Source organism: Natator depressus, chromosome 7 (genome assembly GCF_965152275.1).
Source record: "Natator depressus isolate rNatDep1 chromosome 7, rNatDep2.hap1, whole genome shotgun sequence".
Lineage (NCBI taxonomy): Eukaryota > Metazoa > Chordata > Testudines > Cheloniidae > Natator > Natator depressus.
This window is the reverse complement of record NC_134240.1, coordinates 101,347,857-101,367,239: the sequence shown is the minus strand read 5'-3', so window position 1 is coordinate 101,367,239 and position 19,383 is coordinate 101,347,857. Positions and strand designations below refer to the sequence as shown.

At 36.7% G+C, this 19,383-nt stretch overlaps 2 protein-coding genes across 4 annotated transcripts in view; one reads left to right on the top strand and one right to left on the bottom strand.

Moving 5' to 3' along the window:
• Window positions 1–19,383, top strand: part of DOCK1 (dedicator of cytokinesis 1) — a 540,600-nt gene that overhangs the window by 157,396 nt on the left and 363,821 nt on the right. For both annotated transcript variants that reach the window (XM_074959163.1, XM_074959164.1), the window contains exon 27: window positions 900–995. In XM_074959163.1, coding sequence (XP_074815264.1) covers window positions 900–995 — 96 coding nt within the window. The remainder of the gene's footprint in view (window positions 1–899; window positions 996–19,383) is intronic.
• INSYN2A (inhibitory synaptic factor 2A) overlaps window positions 7,628–19,383 on the bottom strand; it is an 80,761-nt gene continuing 69,005 nt past the window's right edge. For both annotated transcript variants that reach the window (XM_074959162.1, XM_074959161.1), the window contains one exon: window positions 7,628–10,819. In XM_074959162.1, the coding sequence (XP_074815263.1) occupies window positions 10,636–10,819 (184 nt within the window). In that variant the 3' untranslated portion in view covers window positions 7,628–10,635. The remainder of the gene's footprint in view (window positions 10,820–19,383) is intronic.

Here is a 19,383-nt window from a genome sequence, read left to right as displayed (position 1 = left end):
CACATATGCCAGCTGGAGCCTCTGGAAGTTAAATGCAACCTGGTGAACCATGGGTTATTTTTCTCACTCATTTAATAATAATAAAAATAAAATATGCATTTCACTAGCAGGTTTGCACAGCTGTCCAACAACAGCCTACAGCATGTCCTATTCAGAGAATTGTCTGGCAAAACATTTTAAATGTTGACAACCATAGAGTAGTCCCTAAAGAAAGCTGCATTAGGGCAAGGCAGGCAAGTAACTTTTAAGGAGCACGTTTACATTGTGGGAGGGGAAGCAAGTTCCCTATATTAGTATGATACTTCCCTACCCCCAAACTTTGTGGGACTTCCTCCCCCTACAGGGTTGGGACATACATCCCTAACATGTTCACAAAGGGCATTCACTGTCAACACCACACTTTTCATGTTTTTTAAAAAAAAGCCTAGCAGATCACCCCTAAAACCAGAATATATAAAAAACAATTAAGAATTAGTTTGAAAGGCCTTAGCTAAATTGTTTAATTTATTGGATGCACTGTTATTAAGTGTGCCATGTTTACCTTGGTCAGAGACATTTGATTTTAAATGGTGAAAAAATGTCGTTGGAAAACTAAATTGTGACCTAACCAAATGCCATAAACACTGCATTTTTTCCCCTAAGGATTTGCCTTTTTTTTTTTTTTTTAAAGTACTCTCTGTAATTGACTTTCAGTAGCAGCAGTAATAAAAAGTCTATTTTCTTTGTGCAAACTTTGCTTTTAACAAAGACTGTTTTTCATCTTGTTGAGCAGTAGTTGTGAGGAGTTATAATTGATTTGGTTTCAACAGGATAGATGGATTTAATAACAAGCATCAATATTTGAGTTGTATTGATTGTCTTTTGGTGATAGTTTCCACTAGATTATCCTTTCTCTCCAGGGACCAACACAGCGCCATGTCCAGATAATCATGGAAAAGCTACTGAGGACAGTCAATAGAACAGTCATTTCCATGGGACGCGATTCAGAGCTCATTGTAAGTGTCTCTTGACATAAACTTAAGTATTTTTATCACAACCTCTTGCACCTCACATAATATAGGATTTAAATCCCAGGTGGTAAAAAGCAATCAAAACCTCCTGTAACTCTCTTGTGTGTTCAGTAAACTGTAAAGTTTTGGATTATAATTTTTGTGTGGCTTATAATAGGAGGAGAAAGGTCCTATTTAAATTGTCAGTGATCAAATGATGAATTTAATTGGGTATGTTTAACCAAAACTAATTTTATTTTTTGCAATTACAAGATTTTAACTAGCTAAAAATGTTGTGTAAATTAAAAAAAACTTTGGTTGTTGACATGTAAATTGGACTGGAGGCTTTATTCTGCCAACATTTACTCACATTGTGGTTGTTCAGTTGGGGTAATGACTCCCATAGGCATACTGATTTTAAATAAGTGAAGGATTGCAGAATATGGCCCTGGCAATTACAACTTTCATAATGAAACAGAGACTTTGATGTGTGCCCATGCAAGTCCTGAGAAATAATATGGTTATTCCAAGATTATCCATTTAAGAATACACTGACATAACTTAATATTAGAAGAGCTTAACTCTTGTTGAGTTTTGCTCAACTTTATCTTTAACAAAGTTTGTTACCTTTTTAAAATATTTTGTTTATTGGACCACTTAAATATTCTGCATCAGAAATTTGGCTTCAGTGGAGCTACACTGGTTTGTATCAGCTGAAGATATGGGCCCTTATTGACTTTTTTTAAAAATCTGTACATGTTTGTCACTATTTGCAGCGTATATGCACACAATGTACTTAATTGGTGTAAAAGCTTGCATTTTAGGTGAACGTTATTCATTTAAAGTTCTGTATCATTCTGAAAAAAATATTTTGGTGGAAACGTGGAAAGAGAGATCATGAAATGTTTCCTACCAATCTGCACACTTTAATGGCTTTGACTCTCTTCTTAAAACTTCTTCCCTTACCTCTTCCTTCTCTGTACTGTATTACATCATTTATAAAAAATCAAAATTGAGAAAGTTCTGAATTAACTCTCTGCTCTCTTCCTCTAATTCCATATTATTCCTTTACCCTCTCACTGTGATCTCTCTCTTCGTCCTTCTAGGCTCTCAGTCCATCCCCTGGACACCATCCTCTCTCACTCTCTGTCCTCCACTCTTCATCATCTGTAATGGTGTTTGTATCCCTAAGAATGATAAAAACCTTCTCTTATTCCTAATTCTCCCTCCAGCTATCATCTTGGCACTTGCTTTCCCACTTCCAACAACATGCTGTCCGTTAATGATTTTGTACCCCTCCCACCCCAAAATGACAAGGATTAATCCTTGAGTTAGTAAAGTAGCTATAATTCTTATGGAAGAAAAACTTAACATTGAGAAATCAGACAAAAGTAATTAGGTTTGAATTGTGTGTGTTTGTATATAATAAAATATATAGACAGTAGAATGCAGACAAAATATTGTTATTGTTTCTGTAGGTTAAATTGTTTGTAGAAATATAGCTTATGTATTTATCAAAATTCCTTAATTTTATTTCCCCTCTGCTAAACTGTGATGTCTGTATATTTGAAATGATACAAAACCACAACAGGATATATTCTGAAGCATTACGTTAGTAGACCCATAATTAGTTTTCCCCCTTTTTAACTGCAGCATAATGTATTTGAAAGTTTAAGTCTTGCACATATATATTTTTAACTAAGTGCAATTGTATTAAAAATGCACACTGTGAACATGAATGTAGCCTGAAAGCATTACATCTGAACACACTATAATTATTTAATGAATACTGACAGCATCAGGAATTTTTAAGAGGGCACTTACTATTTAAAATTCAGTGCATTTCTAAAAGCATCTCTCGGTAATCAACCAATAATGATTCACTTTTGTGGTGTCAATAAAGTAGTAAGATGGAAATGAAACCGATACTTAGTATGCATAACCTTACCCTTCTTGGATCAGCATCAGATTGAGATTTATGCATTACATTTTTTTGACTTGAAAGTTGCACCTAGAATTTAGATTAGAGAATAGATCATAGCAGAACAAATAGAAGGAAAAACAGTTTCTGGACAAAGAACCATAAAGGAGGATAGTTTAGGTGATGGCTTTTTTTTAAAGTAATGTATCACAAATCATATATATTTATTTCTTACATAAAATTGCTATACAGGTGTTACAGTAGTTGAATCTAAATCATTTTTTCACCTTGAAAAAATGACTATATATTTCACCTCTTATTTAAAATGTATTGCACTGATAATAATATGGAATTTGCATATTATGTATTTGCAAAGATATTGGAAGTTTTTTGGTGATGCTTGCTTCTTCTTTAAAAGAAGGAAATATGTTCATTATGATACAAATTTACATCTTGATTCTGTAAATATTCGCTCCTGAGTGGTTCTGCTTGAGTAGCCCCAATGAATACAATGGAACTACATGTCTGAACAAGGATTTGTAGGGTTGGGCCCAATACGACAAAAGTTAATCAAATAACATTGGTTTCGCATTATGCATTCTTTTCATAATTTGGTTTAAAGATCAGTGGGATTTTTATTTGGTATTCTTTATGCACTGTAATGGGTGCTTTTTATGTATAAATATCCAACACGGTGTTCTTTTGTTGGTGCTTTAATTTGCATAGATTATACTCTTTACACACATTTCCAACTTCTGAACTGTGCACAAGTATGTAGTATGCCTCAAAGTGTGTGTGTGTCTGTACTTGAGAGCCTAGCATTTTGGACGTCAACAGGGGATTTTAACAGAATTCAAATATTCAAGGTAGAATGGAGTTGCCTTGAAACAGAGGGAGTAAAGGTATACTGATGATGGTTATTTTGTTAAATACAGTGTGTTTTCTGATCACAGGATAAAGATCATCAGTAGGACATGAAATTCGTAGATAAGCACTAATATAACATGCAAAATATTCGCGGTTGCAAGAGGATATATAATTCAAGAGTCTAGTTATGAAACTATAAATAATTTAATACTTCAATAGTCAGCTTTTTTGACTATTCAAAAAGATTGATTTTTCTCTGTTTTATAACTTATGGATGTGATTTAAATTCTTTATTACTGTTATGACAGTTGTTAAATTGATTCAACAAAAGTATTGACAATAGATGGTTCTGTTGTATATAATGGGCCCAGATACCTATGTCTAACATGGGATACGCTGTCACGTACAATATGTCACAAACTTGCATTCCACATGTGAGCACAGTAACAAATTTTAGAGATCAGAATGTTTTAATTTTTTGTGTGTGAAATTTAAAATTTGCAAAGATTCCTGGAAACCTCAGGACCCCCAAAACCCTCCCTTCAATTATTGTTTTTTACCATTTTTATCCTAAATGTGTTTTTGCTATAAAAGCTAAATCTATTTTTGATCATTTAGTTTTCTCTCTAGGATTTTTTTTTTCTCCCCCAGCCTTCACCAGGGTTTGAAAACCTTCAGACACCTAGTGAGAATGAAGCTCACTAGCCGGAGGCTAGTATGAAAGGCAAGGTGGTTCCTTGCCAGTGAAGTGAACAGTAATGACGTCATGAGGACGTCTGCCTTCCCTCACCACTCTTGGCTACTAGGAAGGAGATACAGAGTTTGGGCTCATAGGAATTCTAAGGATTCTCCATACTCTTCAAGGCCATGTGTCACCACCATTGCAAACCTTCTCGCTAATGCTTGTAAAGAGTTCCCTTTAATTAGCTAGATGGTAACTTCGTGAATGATATGAGGCACTCTTCCTCTCTTAGTATTTGAATAGGCTGAAAGGGCTACTTCCATCAAAGAATTTGCTTCTATAATTAAAATCTCTAGTTTATTTTTGAATACTCTGTTGTTTAAGATTAGGAACATAAATATTCTCTATTAGAAATACTTTTAATTCTAAAAGACAAATATCTCTTCAAATAAGATTGGGGAAAATTTAGCTCTAAAAAAACAAAAGAAAAAAAGAAAAAAAACCCCACAAAAACAAACAAAACTTGGAAGCAATAGATGAAGGTCAGGTTTAGAATAGTTATTTCTGGCCAAGTCAATATTAATGCTAGCACTATATTTTATTCTACCCCAGATGATTTATAAGAACCCGACATGCTGTTTAACATGCTGAAGAATATGCTGGTATGGGCTCTATTAGCTTGGATTTAAACACAGTCTGTTCATTTAATCAGCTCTTTTCATTGGGAGTTGCGAAGTTATATACTTAATGATGAGCCTAAATTCTGAGTCTACGATGTTAAATATGGTTTATAATTTACAGGAGGGGAATTACTTTCACCATTTTGATACTGGTGGTTTTTGAATATTTTCCCCTTGAAATTAAATCTTTTTATACAATATTTTTTAAAAAGGCATTTGGTAAATATGTGTGCATTGATATGGGCATGTTAGTTGCAGTGTTGGTAAAACTAATAACAATTTGTATCAGTTTATCTCCTTGATACTCAGGTGAAGAGAATCATGAGTAGTTACTGGAATATGATATGGACCATGATTTTTGCAAGATAACCATGGCCTTTTTTGTTGTTATAAGTGACTGTATACTTACACCCAGTCTCCAGTGTCTGTCTTCTTCAAGTCTGTGTTCTTCCAGTCTCCTCCCACTTTCCTTTTTTGTTTGTTCTCCTCTCTGTAGTCACTCTGTCCACACTAGATTATTTGTTTATTTCTTTTATTATGGAAGACCCAATAAAGGCTTAATGTATACAGCTGCAGCAAGATTTCACTTTGACAGAACCAGGACCTTTAAGCTTCTCTGGTGCTGAAAAATGGGTTGCTTTAAAACAATGATAAATGGAAAGAGTGTCCTGTAAACACATTTTAGAAGTTCTGATGCACTCTTCTAGGCACTTTTGATAAGTGTTGTAAGTCCACAAACCCCAAAGACCCCCCACGTTACTCAAAAACACCAACTCAATATGTTTCCCCCACAAACACAGCAATGAAAATAAATAAATGGACTTTTCAGTGTTTTGCTAATGGTCAAACAATTTTGGCTATTTTGTATCTTTGCTTATAAAATTTGAGGAAGTAATTTAAAATCATTGCTCATAAAATTTGCCGATGACATAAAGATTGTTGGAGTGGTAAATAATGATGACAAAACAGACATACAGAGCAATCGGAATGTCTTGATAATCGGGGCCCATTAAAACAAAATATATTTTAATACCATCAAATGCAAGGTCACATATCTAGCAACAACGAATGCAGGCCATATCTAAGAATGGGAGACACTATCCTGGAAATTAGGACTCTGAAAAAAGATTTATTGGTCACAGTGGACAATCAATTGAACATCGCTCCCAGCAAGATGTTGTGGCTAAAAGGGCTAATCTGATCCTTGAATGTAAAAAAAGAGAATAATAGGGAGGTGATTTTAATTTTGGAAATGGCACTTGGATGGAATATTCCATCCAGTTCTGGCATCTAAATTTTTAAAGTGATGTGGAAAAATTGGAGTGGGTGCCATAAAAGAGCCATAAAATGATACGAGGGCTGGAAAAAATTCCCTGCAGTGAGAGACTTGAGCAGCACAATCTCTTTACCAAAAAGATGATCAAGAGGTAATTTGATTATGGTGTAGAAGTATTTTCATGGGGAGAAAATATCAGACATTAAAGGGTTTTTTTAATCTAGAGGAGAAGGACATAACAGGAAGCAATGGCTGGAAGTTAAAGCCAGACAAATTCAAATTAGAAATAAGCACAGATTTTTAACAGTGGGGGACTGAACCACTGGAACAAATGAACAAGGGAAATGGTGGATTATCCAAGTCTACAAATCAAGAATGAGGCCTTTCTGGAAGATGTGCTTTAATGAAACACAAGTTTTTGGGCTCAGAACAGGGATGACTGAATGAAATTCAGTGACCTCTGTTATACCCGGAGATCAGCCTAGATGATATAATGGTCCTTTCTGGTCTCAAACTGTATGAATCATGGGGTACCGTGAGTGCCAAAGTCTTGGGCAGAAGGTTTGCAATGTTTGCATTTTCTTTATTGGCTTCTGCAAAGTAAATAATAGTATTTACTTGTGGTGCAATGTAAAATTTTTTTCTTATACACACATTTCAAATTACTCATTACAAGCTATTATTGCAAAAATTAAGACTTTTCCCCCTCACTATTATCTAGCTTTTTGTGCACTGAAGTATGAACTGAATATTATCATGAATGGAGCTAATGGACATGGAATATACAAATAATATACCAAGTTTTACCTTGAGACTGCATTCAGTTAAATAAATTGGCAGCATATTTCCAGCAGCTACAGTTGTACTTTACTGATACTGAAATAATGCTAAGAAATGTTTCAGGCCTTCTGCTTCATCCTAGTATAGCAGAGCTGTAAACATACTGCCATTATATTATTGGTGGCAATCACAGCCACAAAATTAAGAGTAGTACGTACTGTGTGCTATTACACATACGCAATTAGACTAATGACATTTTAACAGCTTGATTTCAAAATGCTTATGAAAAAATAATCTATTGGGTTTTTTAAATGTAATATACCATTAAAACATTGAGTGAAAGTAAAGAATGCATAGCCAGTTATTGTTTGTTCATTGCATAGCATCTTGTCTGAAGCAAGAAAAACCAAACACTTTGTACTTATTGTGGGTTTTTTCAGTTTTAATCATGATTTTTTCATTTTACCCTGATTATAAAGTATTTTACAGTGATTAATTTTAAGAAAACAAGTGGTACTTACACAAATTGTTTCCTAATAATAATTTCAAAACATAAGAATGTCATTGATGCTTAATGGGAATTATGCAGACTTAGAAAACATTGTCCATGTAGTATGAAAACAGTAAGTAATGCAAAATTACTGCAGTATTTATTGATTAGAAAGTAATTAAAGCATGTTATGGGAGCAGTGCAAATAGTAAATTTAGTGTCTGAGAATGCATGATATTGCCAATGAATTTAGCAGCAAAATTACATAATATGCTACACTAATAGTGGTGATGTTTCCTTTGTCATAATTTTGTTCCTGCTTTTTATCACATGTATCACATTAGGGTGGAAACAGTTCTATGTCAGTCACATACCATGTGTAGCTAAAAGTTGTAAGAATTAAATATTCCTCTCAAGATCTAAATCGAGCCTATGTGATCCTAAATGTAACACAATATGATGCGTTTAACACACTTGCAAAAACATTTTATTACAAATTACATAGTATGGTATGGTATTTTACTATGCATGTTAGCTTTTTCTTTTTAAAAAAAATGTAAAAAATTAAAAATCTGCAATTTGTTTAAGAAAATAGTCTGGACATGTAGAGAACACTCAGTGATAACTTTCATTTTTTAGCTCTTAAATATTTCACCAAGGAATCCTTCTTTTTCATTCTGAATGCCTGTAATAATACTAGTTTTGGGTATGACTCAATAACCAAGCATAAAAACATTTAAGACTTTTGCATCAGAGTCCCTGCACACAAGAATATTTAGAATGGATTTTTAAGAAGTTTGTTTTATTAGTTGACATTAACCATCTGTAAAGAATCCCATTTGTGAGATGCTTGACTCAGTGTTTTAAAAAATATACTTGGCTTGTATGATATTTTCTTTGTATGTGTGACACTATACTTTGAGGTATAGCACTGTTTTAAAAGACTGAATGTGTGTGTTTTTTCTACTTATGCCCATATTTGAGACTTTGTCCTGTTTAGGAAAAATAAGTAAATAAATTTAACGCTTTGAAATAGTTGGGATTGTTAAAACAAGATGGGATATCTTGTAAACAGTTTTATAACTTTAATTAAAAACAGTATAAAATACATGAAACATTTTTTTCCACATGAAACAATTGCACTTCCTTCATGGCACACCTTTTCTCATCCTTTATCGCTCACAAAAATATTTTAGAATACCGTTTACTTATGTACAAGGATTTGTAGCCCTCTTGACATTTACTACAAAGGTGAGTTTTTCATTAAAGCATCCAGTTGAAATAGTTTTGAAGTGGACATAAACAGTTTCACATATACTCTATGTACTCACATTAACTTTCTATTACTTCGAAGACAAAGACCACATTGCTTGCTTCAGGATCCTTGTAGAATTAATAGTACTTAAGAATGGATTTGATGTTGAGGTAAGTGGCGGGGGGAGAAAGAGTTGAGCATAAACATCTCCAGGTTTATTTAGTAGGTGCAGACTCTTCTGTTAGGGATTCATTTCTTCCACCTGTTTCCTGCATCTAAAGACTGAAAAATTCACATCTTAATGCTGCCTTGGGATATGAAATTGCAGAGCCAGTACCTTGTATCCCAGTTTCTGTCATGAGTGTACACTATTCAAATTATTTAACTAAAAGAAAAAAGAAACAAGAGTCCCAATCCCCATCATTACAAGAGTTTTCCAGACACCTAGATTAGGATTTTTTAATGACAGCGCTTAATATGGAAAGGGAAAAGATTGCAGTGTATAACTGGTCGTGGATTTAAAGTGTTTCTGCTTTTAAAAATCTAAGAAGAAATTTGATTCACAGCTTTCCCCCCTAAGTGTGATTGATTAATACAGTTAATATATTATTTTAATACAAGTGATATTATGTTGGTCTGGAAATTGATCTTAGAAGCTCAGCTAAATAAATAACTATTAAAGTTGCCAGGCCCTTCTGAACTCTTGTAATAAAGCATAATGCATACTATGAAATTTCTAGCACCCTCTACAATAGTGTACAATTTTTCTGAAGATTGAATTACAAAAAGGATTTAAATTGTGGCAACTCCCAACAATCTATCATTTTAATATTATCCATCTTATTTTTTTCATATTCTGTGACAGAATATAGCATTTGGCCTTTGGGTACCAAAATATAAAAATGAGATCTAAGAAAGCTTAGCTTCGACCCTGTCAACTTTTAGTGATTAAAGGTGTGTCCTGACTTCCGGTGGTTTCTGGCTGCTTATCCTTTGAAATGAGCAGTAAACATGTCATAAGTCTGGTGAAAATGATGACACTAAATTAGAGGTGTCAATATGATGCTAAGATGTAATAACTTGGTTTAACTCTACAGCACATGAAGGCAAATACACATATATAGTCACATCCATAGATATTATTCATGGTCTTGGACCATTTGAAAAGTTGTGCTTTCTCCAGGATATTATGTGCTAAAAATTGCACTTCTCATGACCCCCACTTATTTGCAAAATTAAATGTAAAACTGAAGATCTCTGCAAACATAAGGCTTGCTTTTTTTCCTCATTAATGTTTAAAACGAAACAGAACATAAAAAAGCTTAAAAATAGTGATTTTAGCTGTGTACAGGATGAAACGTGACACTTGCAGATCTAAGGGGCCAGGGGGTAGCAGGAAAATAGTTTTACTTCTCATCTTTGTGTATACAGATTTCAATTCTGATTTTACATCCCACATTGGTGAACTGCAAATAAAAGTTGGCAAGGTATGATTTAATGCCTTGCTCATGAACATTAGTTTATAGGTACAAAGGCCTTTTGGTACATATGGTGAGAACTGAATGCTGCCCATAATAACCAGAGTAACAGTGGCTGATAACACTGATCAATTTACCAAGATCCCTTTTTAGATGATTAATTGAATTCCAAATATGTTTCAAAGAAGGCCTTAAACTCCATAGCTAATGGACTTAATTAAAGAAACCAGAGTTTCCATCTTCCATGCTTTTTTGATTCAGTTTTGGATTTTTGTTTTGGAGTTGAGGAGTAACTCTCCTGAGAATAAGGCAAAGGTGCAACCTGAGTTTCCTCAATAGGGTGAAGTTTTCTCAGAACCGGCTGTAGTTTGTCTTCCTGCTGTTTAAAATCCAACTCCACACTAAAAAAAAAAAAAAAAAATTGCAATTAAGTGCTAAATTATTATGATATAATAATTTAAATTAAGACAGCATCCAACACTGATATCCAAGTGCAAAGATATTAACAGTATATACAAAAGAAATGTTAAACTAGATCTCTGTAACTTCAACAAATGTGAATTTGAAAAAAAAATTCCTTGTACCACAAAGAAAAATATGAATTCTGGCCACATTCAGAGATGATTCCATAGTAACTTGCTATGTGGCAGATCATAGAACTAGAAGGAACCTTGAGAGGTCATCTAGTCGAGTTCCCTGCACTCATAGCAGGTCTAAGTATTATCTAGACCATCCCTGACAGGTGCCTGTCTAACCTGCTCTTAAAAATCTCCAGTGATGGAGATTTTACAACCTTCTTAGGCAATTTCATCCTTGGAGTCTGGAAACACGTCTCTATGGGTCTGCATCTATATTTAGGAAGGGGTATGGCCTGCCCCCCTAATTCCCAGTCATGTGGAGATTACCCTCACAGGGATCTCAGACTCAGCTATCAGTAGGGCTCAACCCCCTGGTGGCATAGTTCTGGTGGGGCCAAAGCTGGTGGAGAGAGACAGACTTCCTCTTTGATATTTTGGGATCTGTGTAGATCTCTTGGGATTTGTAAGGTTTGGGAGCAGGTCCTTACATCTTTTCCACAGGTGGGTAAAACACATTGGTCCACACAGGATGATATGAGGTACATGTACAAGGGGATCCTAGACCCTTCTTCTTGGTTTTACTGTGGGGGAGGGGTAGGGGAGAGAATGATCTTGCCCTCAGACTGCCCAGAGATTCATTTATACTACACCAAATTAGGCTCCCTTAGGTTCATGTGCATCTAGTGATGCATAGCACCCCTTTATACATAACTTCTGAATCTGGCCCAGGGGCTGGGAGAGAGGAACGTAGCAGGAAAAACTACTAAGAGGAGGCTGTTAGGTCATGTCAGTCTTCCTTCATAAACTTATGTCATGTTCGTGTTATCTATCTGCACATTACAGTGCCTTAAGGCTCCTTAATGCTCAAGCTCCCTAGCATACACTAATTGCCTCTGAACTTGGCCATATTTCTGGCAGCATAATCTAAAGCACACTTAACCTACTGCAAATAATAACCCTTCCAAGTCCAAAACATTCTTGAGTCTTTATTTTGATTGCAAGACAAAACATCTGTTGTAGATCCACATTTTTAGCAAAAAAAAGTTATTTTAGCTAAAGAAAGAAAAGTCTAGGGCGTACTTTCTGATAGCCCCATATTATAGTAACAAAATGCATAATAAAATGTATTACTCATTCAACAATCTAAAACTAACATATGAAAGTAAACTTAAAATCATAAAATATGCATCCTAAATTGTAAGCAGTTTGAGGAGTGGAAAACCTTGCAGGCTGCCCTGTAGTTAAGAAAAAAGATGCGATGAATTTATAGCCCTAGGATCAACATACAGCACTAAGTACATTTCAAATTTAGTTTGTAAAAACAAAGAAATGCAATCTCAAGATGCAGCAAAAGGGTGAATAAAAATGGGAATTCGGCACAGTAATCCAAGCCAAATAAGAGCCACAAAAGCACTGTGTGAAGCAGAAATGACCTTGTTCCAATGCATGTGATATAGCTGGATGTGGAGGAAGTTGACAGTGGGCCTTCTCATCACACTCTGTGTGTTAGGGAGCACAGCAGGATTTTGGAAAGAGTATTAGGGGACAGGGCAGGTTCAGGCTCAGGGAGGAATTTGAGAGATAGCAAGGAGCTTACTGATGGCCTGGGACGAGTCATCTGGCCCCATTCAGCAGCTGCTCTGCTACCTGCTGCTTTAATAATATTTGATTAATGTGAAAAAACAATTGTGTATCATAATGCATATGCTCAAGGGGCAGAGATAAGCCTGCCCATTCAAGCTTAACTTTTGGTATTTCCGGGCTTTTCAGCACTTAACTGTGCAACAGTAATATTACACAAATGTGTTTTTTCCTCTTTGTTTTCTAGGTGTTTGTAGGGCTTTTTTGCATTTAATATAGTTTTGGTTTGAGTCCTTTTTGACCCAGGTGTCAGCTTAGCTTTTTTTAATTTTGTAGGCCCTCATATTCCCAGTGTAATCAAGTCCATGCATAGGGTTCATCTTAATGATTTTGATGTGGGTTAGGGGAGAGATTCTTTAAGCCATCACCAAATTAACTGGCTACATGTATACTAAAACGGGAAACCTCTGATTCCTCCTTTCCCAGCCTCAAACTGCATGAGATGTGAAGCCTTGTTGCTTCATGCCTAACGTTACATTTTAAAGAGTTTCAAGGGAAATTTTTTTAGATATGCTGGACGTTTGGGAGCCATTATGCCTCCAGGAATTAGAAGGTTTTGGTGTATTTTAACCCCAATGTAGCATTTTGCAGATACTGAGTGCTTCTACAATCTTCTACAATCTATTACAATCCTGTGGGGTAGCTAAATGTTTATCCTCATTTTACAGAAGGGAAAAGAAAACCAGAGATGTTAAGACTTAACTAAGAGGAACTAGTGTCAGAGCTCACAAGAATCTACCTGCAGGACATCCCTGTGAAGTCAGTGGGGCTCTGCACTAGTGTGAGGATCCATTTATGTGGCTCATAAAGGCAGGAGTAGGGCCTAGTTTGTTAAATTGTGGAGAATGGCTAAATGTGTTCCAGGCTTCAATATAAGTATGGACATTCCTGTCAGTTTGAAATCTTTACATATCCTTTCTGATTGCCAGTATAAGAGAAAAGTAAATACACTTCTAAGAATGGAGACACTTCAAAGTGGATATTGAGTATTAAGCTAACAGTATGAAAGATATGTTAAAAATTGTAACATGTAAAAAAAAATTCTGTTGCTTCAGACTGACTGAAGATTTTAATTTTGTATGTTACGGTGCACATTTGGTATTGTACCTGTGAATACTGAATTTCTATTAAGCAGCTACATTGGGTATCTTGTTGTTAAGCAATTAATCTCACTACAGAACCATGTAATTACAGAGTAATATAATCCAGCTCCTTGTTAACAAAATGGCAAGACTATGTGGATGACAAATTGTTATTTGCAGTTTAGCTGCACTGCTAGCAAAAAAAAAAAAAAAGGGCTAGCAAGAAAGCTGCTGTTTGGTTACCAGGCTGGGATACCATTAGAGTGTGTGTGCATGCTGTGTGCATATTTCCAGAAATAAAACTGGAAAAATCAGCATGGCTATTAAAAATATCTTACATCGAAAAGGACAGATTTCGCTTTACAGATCTGTTCATTATGGTGGGGTGCAAACCTGGGCAGAATTTGGCTTGCAATGTTAGCATCAGCTTGTTTACCTGAATAAACATATAAAATATGCAGTTCAGCTCTAACTGGGGAAACACATTTGTTTTCACCTAGCCCAATATGTTTTTATCATGTACTGTAATGTTCACCAGTGTAAAGCTGTTTTAAATTAAGGTCTATTTTAGACTTCAAAGATAATTGTTAAAAATTTGCGTAACAGGTTATAAATTATTTTATAATCCATTTTTATTACAAAATGTTTACTGACTGCAAGATAAAAGCTTATGCAGTTTTAATTCCTGTGAGGAAAAGCATATTTGGGTTAGAAACTATTGTTATTCTGTACTGCATAAAACCATCTGTACTGCATCTCAGGCTGTTTTTATCACTTGGCATCAGAATAACAATGTGTTACTTTGAAGAGAGTGAGAGAATACTAACACTTACATCCTGTCACCTTTTATAACTGTATAGGTTTTACAGGAGAATGGCTTGTTGGCTCAGAAGATAAATGCATTTAAATTGGAATTTTCTTATATTCCTGTAACCTTCGATGCAAATAACTTGTTTGATGGCAAATTAATGACTTAATACATATTTGCTTTTGTTTCACAATGATAAAATATGCGAAGTCTTCCTTTTATAATGCAGACAAAAGGGAGCTGGTCACGTGTCCGTCTGTCTGTCTCTGTCTAGATAACTATAGATTTCTATATCTATGTTTATAGATAGCTACACACACACTTATATGACCAGCTGTATTTTTATCGAATATGTATTTTGGTGATGGTAGAATTAGGATGCTGTTCTTAGAAGATTGAAAATGAGAATTTGAAAGCCATGAGTATTGATGAATTTATACAGGTATTTTAACTGAATATTTCTGAACTAGTCTAATAACTTGTTTTTAAAAAATGCAAGACTTCAAGTAATAGGAACTGGTCTAAATACTGAGGTTTACTTACAGTATACGCTGCTTTGTCGTTACACTTTGCTCAGCTGTTACTAGCATTATGCTGCTGATACAGACATTTCAGTGTACTTTTAAAAGAAGCCTCACTAAAATGTAAGCTCTGTTTACAGTTGAGCTCTAAATGTTTGGCTGTGTATACAAGTACTATTTTAAAAATAAATAACAGTTTGGAAACATTACAAACAGAAATGGCATATACATTGTTTTTGTCTGTCTTGTCCTGTTACCTTGACTTCCGTGCTGCTGACTCTGTCCATGACTCTACAGTCTTACTTGGTCTCTCACTCCACTGAGCCTGCACTTCCATCCTCTTCCTGGCCAAGTGCAACAACTTTTTCTTAATCTTCTTTTTCTGTGACCTGTCCATCATGTTCAACATAGCTGACATACTATTATTTGTAGTTTTCTCCTGCTTTGCCTTTCGAAATTCTGGGCTTGGTTGGCTTTAGTACATCTAGGCTATTGCTAAAAAAGTGTCATTTCCTCCTCTACTATATATCCAAAATGTATCCCTCCTCCTTTATCCCTACTTCCAAACACTTATCTCATGCCTAGACTATTACAACCTTCTTTCTGATCTACCTGATTCCCACATAGCAGCCTTATAGAGTATCCAAAATACCATTGCCAAAGTTGTCATCTGCTGCTCTGACCAGGTCATGCCCACTCGAGTCCCTTCATTTTCCTCATCTACATCAATATCAAATTGAAACCCCTTGCCTTTGTCTTCAGGGAGCTGCAGATCTTTGACCACTTAGATGTTACCTCTTACCACTCTTCTGCTTGAACTCTACACTCTGATAATCTTGCATACCTTCATGTCAGCCACACAGTCTCATTCACCTTCAGAATCTTCCCCAGTTTTTCCTCAGTCTCTCCCACAATGACCCACACAAGCTTAATAAAAGCGATGGCTGCATCACCCTTACTTGTGTGTTTTATTGTTGGCATCAGTGCTCTGAGTGAGGTATTACTGAACATGTGAAAGGGAAGCAGAATAAGTAGCTTTAGCTTTTATTAGACTGGCCTAAAAATTAATAAATAACAAACCTCACCAGAAACAAGAGACAATGCTAAATATGATATTACGGGGATGGTAGCATTGCCTAAATATTAAGTTTGCCCGAGATAACCTACAGTCGCTTCTATCTTTGACAGTTTTTAACCAGTTGGGCTGAAATTTTCCATGCCAGGTGCCTGTCTCTGGCTGAATTTGTATTTGTGTGTAAATTTCAACCCAAGCAGTTCAGCTGTTTCCAAGAACTTGCAATTTCGTGGGTAAGGGGAGCAACTTTTGTGTCAAGAATGTGCCTTTTGTCATCCCTGTGAAAATCCACCCAAATGTGCCCAAATTATTAGTCTTTAAGAACTGCGCACTCTCAGTAGAGACATGCTAGAGCATCCTAGGGAAGCAGTGGGGGCAGAAGACCTATCTGGCTTTAAGATTAAACTCAGTAAGTTTATGGAGGAGATGGTATGATGGGATAACATGATTTTGGTAATTAATTGATCTTTAACTATTCATGGTAAATAGGCCCAATGGCCTGTGATGGGATGTTAGATGGGGTGGGATCTGAGTTACTACAGAAAATTCTTTCCTGGGTATCTGGCTGGTGAATCTTGCCCATATGCTCAGGGTTTAGCTCATCGCCATATTTGGGGTCGGGAAGGAATTTTCCTCCAGGGCAGATTGGAAGAGGCCCTGGAGGTTTTTCGCCTTCCTCTGTAGCATGGGGCACGGGTCACTTGCTGGAGGATTCTCTGCTCCTTGAAGTCTTTAAACCACGATTTGAGGACTTCAATAGCTCACAAATAGGTGAGAGGTTTTTCGCAGGAGTGGGTGGGTGAGATTCTGTGGCCTGCGTTGTGCAGGAGGTTGGACTAGATGATCATAATGGTCCCTTCTGACCTTAGTATCTATGAACACACAACACTTCATTTTCAAAAAAACATGATTCACCCTGCAGCTGAGCAGGACTTTGTTTTGAATTAAAGATCTGTGCTGCTACGGGTTGTGCTGGGGCTAGGCACCGGAACTAAAGGGAAGGAGCCTGTCTCTTCCGTGTTCTCGGTACTCCCCTCTGCTGATGCCCAGGCAACATGGGAAAGGAAAGTGGATAATTCCAATGCAGAGGAGACAAGAGCCAGAGCAGGGGGCATAGACTGGGACAGGGGCCTGGACGGGAGTGCAATACTGGGACTGTAGGCTGGTGGGAGGGCGGGGGCGGGGCGGCTAGGGAACCGGGGGATTGGGTGGAAAGAGGCTGGGACTTCCTGGTTGTGAAGACCAGGAGTGGGAACCAGTGGAGACAGGGAATGTAGGTAGGGGGCGGGGGAGTGGAGGGGGAAGAGAAAGATTGGATGAGGAGCTGGGAGGGGAGAAATTGGGCAAGGGAGTGGGGGGAGGGGTGATTGGGAATGGCTGGCCAAAGGACTGGGGAATGAGCAGAAGGTTGAGAGTAGGGAGAAGGAAGGAAAGGCAGAACGGTCTGTGCCCACTAGAGCACACTCCTCTCTGGAGCCTGGAACGGAACTCGTGATTTTTGAATCTCATCATTCATCTGTGAAACCCTTTGGCAGTGTATATCATCCCCTTCTAGTGCTGGTCCACACTGGATGAAAACCTGTTAGTGCTATCAGCTACTCTTTCAGCTCAAATGGCAGAATGACCCATGTGGGGGTCAATATGATGTGACATGATGGCATTTCTGATTTTTCAGCTTATTTTTAAAAAAACCTAGTAAATTCTGCCTATGCCCTTATCCCTCTGTTAGAACATTATTAAAGGTGCATAGTCAAGTAGGAAACCCCAGAATGAAGGTTCCCCCTCCCTTGTGCGTGTGCATTGAGACCGGCTTGAATTACATGAGCACATGCTCTTTTTTTCCCCATAGGACACCTGCCTCATTAAGTACACAGGATGGACCTGCTCTGGGAGTTAATCAAGGCTGTGTAGTGAAGAAGGCTGTTGTGTGTAGAACCTCTGCTGCATTTATTGCAAAAGTTGGAAGGTGTGCAGTGATTGAGGCAGGGGATTGAAGGGAAAGAAAGGATGGTTTCATGGTTAAGGCAGTTGAATGCTGCCCTGGAAAACTGGATTCTATCCCTGACTGTCACAGAGTTCCTGTGTAATGCTGGGCAAGTAACACCAAACTTTTCACAGGCAGCCACTAATTCTCATTTTATGGGCACTTGACTTGAGAGCTCAGGGTCTGATTTGCAGAAGTGCTGGGCACTAACAGTGCAACTGAGGTCAATGGGAGCTGTGCTTTGTACACAAGCAGTTGTTCAGGAGAGCTCACAGTTTCTCAGAAAATATTAAAGGCAAACCAGCAAACTATCCTGATGGAAAGGAAAGATAAGAACAGTAAGAGGCCAATATGGCTCCATCAGAATGGTGTAATGACCTGAAAATTAAAAAGGAATCCTACAAAAAGTAGAAACATGGACAAATCGCTAAAGATGAGTACAAAAGAACAGCACCAAGCATGTAGGGAAAAAGCAAAAGGGCTAAGGCACAAAATGAGGTATACCTAGCAAGAGACATAAAGGGCAATAAGAAGAGGTTCTATAAAATACATTTGGAGCAAGAGAAATACAAAGGAAAGCGTAGGTCCTTTCTTAGCAGGGAGGGAGAGATGATGATGGATGACACCAAGAAGACTGAGATGTTTAATGCCTATTTTGCTTTTTTACACTGAAAAGGAAAAATTGTGACCAGATGCTTAACATAGATAATTATAATTAATATTAACAACAAAAGGGAAGTATTACAAGCCAAAATAGGGAAAGAACAAGTTAAAGAATATTTAGAAATGTTAAATGTATTAAAGTTGCAGTTCATCCTAGGGTACTTAAGGAACTAACTGAAATGATTTCAGAACCGCTAGCTGATTATCTTTGAGAAATCATGGAGATGGGTAAGGTCTCAGAGGACTGGAGAGGGGCAAACATAGCATCTCTCTTTAAAAAGGGAAAAAAGAGGACCTGAGGAATTATAGATCAGTCAGCCTAACGTTGATACCTGGAAAAATAGTGGGACAAATTATTAAGAAATCAATTTGTAAGCACCCAGAAGATAATAGGATTGTAACTAATAGCCAGCATGGATTTGTCAAGAACAAATGCCAATTTGCCAAGAACAAACTAATATTCTTCTTTGCCAGGGTTACTGGCCTACTGGATAGAAGGAAGCAGTAGACATGATATATCTTGATTTTTAGTAAGGCTTTTGACACAGTCCCACATGACTTTCTCATATGCAAACTAGAGAAGTAAGGTCTAGATGTAATTACCATTTGGTGG